Genomic DNA, 3,191 nt, shown 5'->3' with positions numbered 1-3,191 from the left:
TGATAAATCCAATCGAAATACACAATTAGCAGTGCATGAAATAATTTTGCTATAAAAGAAAAATCATATGTTTTTTATCCTATGTTTTTTTTAAACCAATATAACCATCTTTAATTATTGATTCATTTTTATCAGTTTTATTAACATACAAATCTATATTGCTATTGACAAATAGTGAACCAAATGATGTTTGCGTTTTATAATCAAAACTGGCAACACACTTGAGAAAAAATATTAGAAACTTGTTCTTTACAATAGTGCTAAAGTAAGACGAAACAATAAAACAATCATTGACATTTCTTAGCGTTTCAAATAGGTCTAAAAGGTTTCAAACGAAAATAGTTTTTTTATTATGATACAATCAAAAGAAGGTTTAAAGAAACGTTTATTGTATATTAGAAATAATACAGTTATTTACTTTCTTTGGAAAAAAAATGATACACCTAGAATATTAAAATTATATTATTATAGAAGTTGTAACTTGTGTTAGCAAATATAATTTGAAGATAAACTGCACGAAATAAAAGGAAAAGATTTTTGTTTTACATCATTTATATCAACATGCACTTAATTTATAACCCTTTTATTCAGCTGTAGTCATCAGATAAGGAAAAAAATTGATAGTTAACACAGAAATCGAGAAAATTAACATATATTTATGAATGTGAACACATTTTTAATGAAATTATAGCAATCCCATGTATTTGCAAACATCAGTAAACAGGAATCAAATGGCTTACAGTTTATATACTTATATTTTCAACATATTAGCTGTGGTTAAAAAATATTTGTATATGACCCATATGGATCTTAGCCCGTCCTTATTCTGCGAAATGCTGTCGAACGTTAGCATACCCAGACAGGAATTTAAATTCAAGTTAAGAACTTTAAAGATGGCAAAGTACCTATTTTTCAGGTCTAAAAACTGAGTTTCTTAGTCAATAAGAAGGATCGAATCTCATAAAAGCCGAGTTTAAAAAAATGGCTGAGTTGAGTGTTAATAATGTTTTGGAGAGGTTCATATTGGGCCAACGTTTTATTAAAAAAAACAATACCATAATTTGTTTAACAGTTTAGGGTATTACCATTTACACGTCTTCTATGCAACGTTATGATTTTGCGCATAATGTGCATTACAAAATAATTTCCATGACAACCATTGTTTACATAAATCTTGGACTATGTGGATTATTAACTGCTTCAGATGTAAATTGATTTATATTTCAGTTGCTGCATCAGGAAACCAACGAAGAACTAAGTATGAAAATTCTTATAACAGGCGGTGCGGGTTATCTCGGCTCCACGATGATTCCTATGCTTTTGCAGAAAGGTCATGAGGTTACGCTTTATGATATTTTCTTTTGGGGCATAAGTCCAATTCTACCGATTGCAGACAACAACAATCTTAAAATCATCAAAGGAGATATCCGTGATAGAGAACATCTTGCCAATGTGATGACAGGAAAAGATGCCATTATTCATCTTGCAGCCATCGTCGGCTACCCGGCACGCGATAACGATCCAGAATGCGCAATAAACACAAATATTGAGGGAACAAAGAATATCAGTGAATTAAAAATAGCAAACCAAATATTAGTCTACGCCAGCACTGGATCTTGCTATGGTGCTGTTAAAGGATTGTGCAGTGAAGAAACCAGTATAAGTCCACTGACACTATATGGCAGCAGCAAGGCAGAAGGGGAAAAAATGGTTCTTGCTGTTGGTGGAATCGCGCTTAGACTTGCAACTGTTTTTGGTTTGTCCCCACGCCTGAGGTTGGATCTTCTTGTTAACGAACTGACATATAAAGTTGTGTCATGTAAAGAGTTTGACCTTTACGAAGGTAGTTTCCGTCGAACATTCTTACACGTTAAAGACGCTGCACAAGCATTTATATTTGCGATTGAGCATGCATCAGAAATGAAAGGACAGGCATACAACGTAGGTGATGAAAAAATGAATATGACAAAATATCAGTTGGCAATGCTTATTCAGAAAAACGTTAAAGGTAGCAAAATAACAGAATCAAGTTCGGGCGAAGATAAGGACAAGAGAGATTACGAAGTGTCCTATGCTAAAATAAAAATGCTTGGGTATAAATCTACATTATCTGTAGAGCAGGGAATCAGGGACATGTTGAAAGTCTTTCCGCATATACTTCGTACTGAAATTGGAAGTTGCAAAAATATGAAGATTCCAATTTGAGTTTTTTTTTTCTTCGTTTCCGATATAGATGAGTCAATATATATTTGACGATGGCATTGAGCCCCTTTTATGATATAACATTGATTTATTTCAAATGTCAGTGGTATTTTATTGTTCTTATTCGTAGTACATCTGATCAAGTCACTTTAAAAATGTCAAGCAACCCTATAGAAGTTACAAGTTAGTATATGTTAAATTGGGTTATTATCACTGTAATTTTAATAGCTTTGAATATGCATTTATTGTGTATTGCTTTTTCTTGTTACTATTGTTTTATTTTTGGAAAGACTAATAGGACTTTTGAAACTATCAAGTTCTTGACCAACAAGAGTTATGACTGTCATATAAATAATAATGATAATAAAAGATATAAAAACATAGCTGTTCAGTTTCCAGTAACATATTAGAAGTCAAAGTGATTTGAGGAGATATGATAATGGGGCAAGTAAACATGTAGTTCAGTTTGAAAAATCATTGTGTAATCTGACTGGTTAATTATCTCGTGCACACGACTTACTTATGTCGTTCCCACGACTTACAAGCTCGTGGCCAATACATAGTATCTCGTGGCCACGACATAGTATATTGTGGCCACGACTCAGTTATCTCGTTGCCACGACTTAGTAACTCGTGGCCATGACATAGTATCTCGTTCCCACGATTTAACAATCTCGTTGCCACGACTTAATAACTCTTGGCCACGACATAGTTACGCACATGATAAATAAATACACACACACACGTCACAGATGTCCCAGCGTATATTCTTCCTAATGTCTATAATTGCTTTTTTGACGGGGAGAGATAAAATCACACTTTCCACATTTCTGTATTAACCGGATGTTTGTTGTGTCTAAAGCACACATACAACTATCATTTGGAGATGCGTACACGTCAAAAACATACCTTATTGTCAATTGTGCATTATTCATGTGTAAAGTAAGTTTTAAGTGGCGTGTATACGACAGTTAGTCTGTCACGTTTCT

At 33.3% G+C, this 3,191-nt stretch overlaps 1 protein-coding gene across 1 annotated transcript; it reads left to right on the top strand.

Moving 5' to 3' along the window:
• Positions 1-1,231: 1,231 nt before the first annotated feature.
• Positions 1,232-2,909, top strand: LOC132723276 (GDP-D-glycero-alpha-D-manno-heptose dehydrogenase-like). Its single transcript, XM_060707949.1, has one exon. It carries the CDS (start codon positions 1,261-1,263, stop codon positions 2,203-2,205), a length of 945 nt encoding a protein of 314 aa, XP_060563932.1. The 5' UTR covers positions 1,232-1,260; the 3' UTR covers positions 2,206-2,909.
• Positions 2,910-3,191: the final 282 nt, after the last annotated feature.

The sequence above is a fragment of the Ruditapes philippinarum genome, unplaced genomic scaffold (genome assembly GCF_026571515.1).
Source record: "Ruditapes philippinarum isolate M1 unplaced genomic scaffold, ASM2657151v2 ctg10256_1_1_1_1, whole genome shotgun sequence".
Lineage (NCBI taxonomy): Eukaryota > Metazoa > Mollusca > Bivalvia > Venerida > Veneridae > Ruditapes > Ruditapes philippinarum.
This window is presented reverse-complemented; position numbering and strand designations above follow the sequence as displayed.

Excerpts from the sequence above, each read along its gene's own strand:
- LOC132723276 (XM_060707949.1), top strand. The coding sequence starts at position 1,261 with ATGAAAATTCTTATAACAGGCGGTGCGGGTTATCTCGGCTCCACGATG.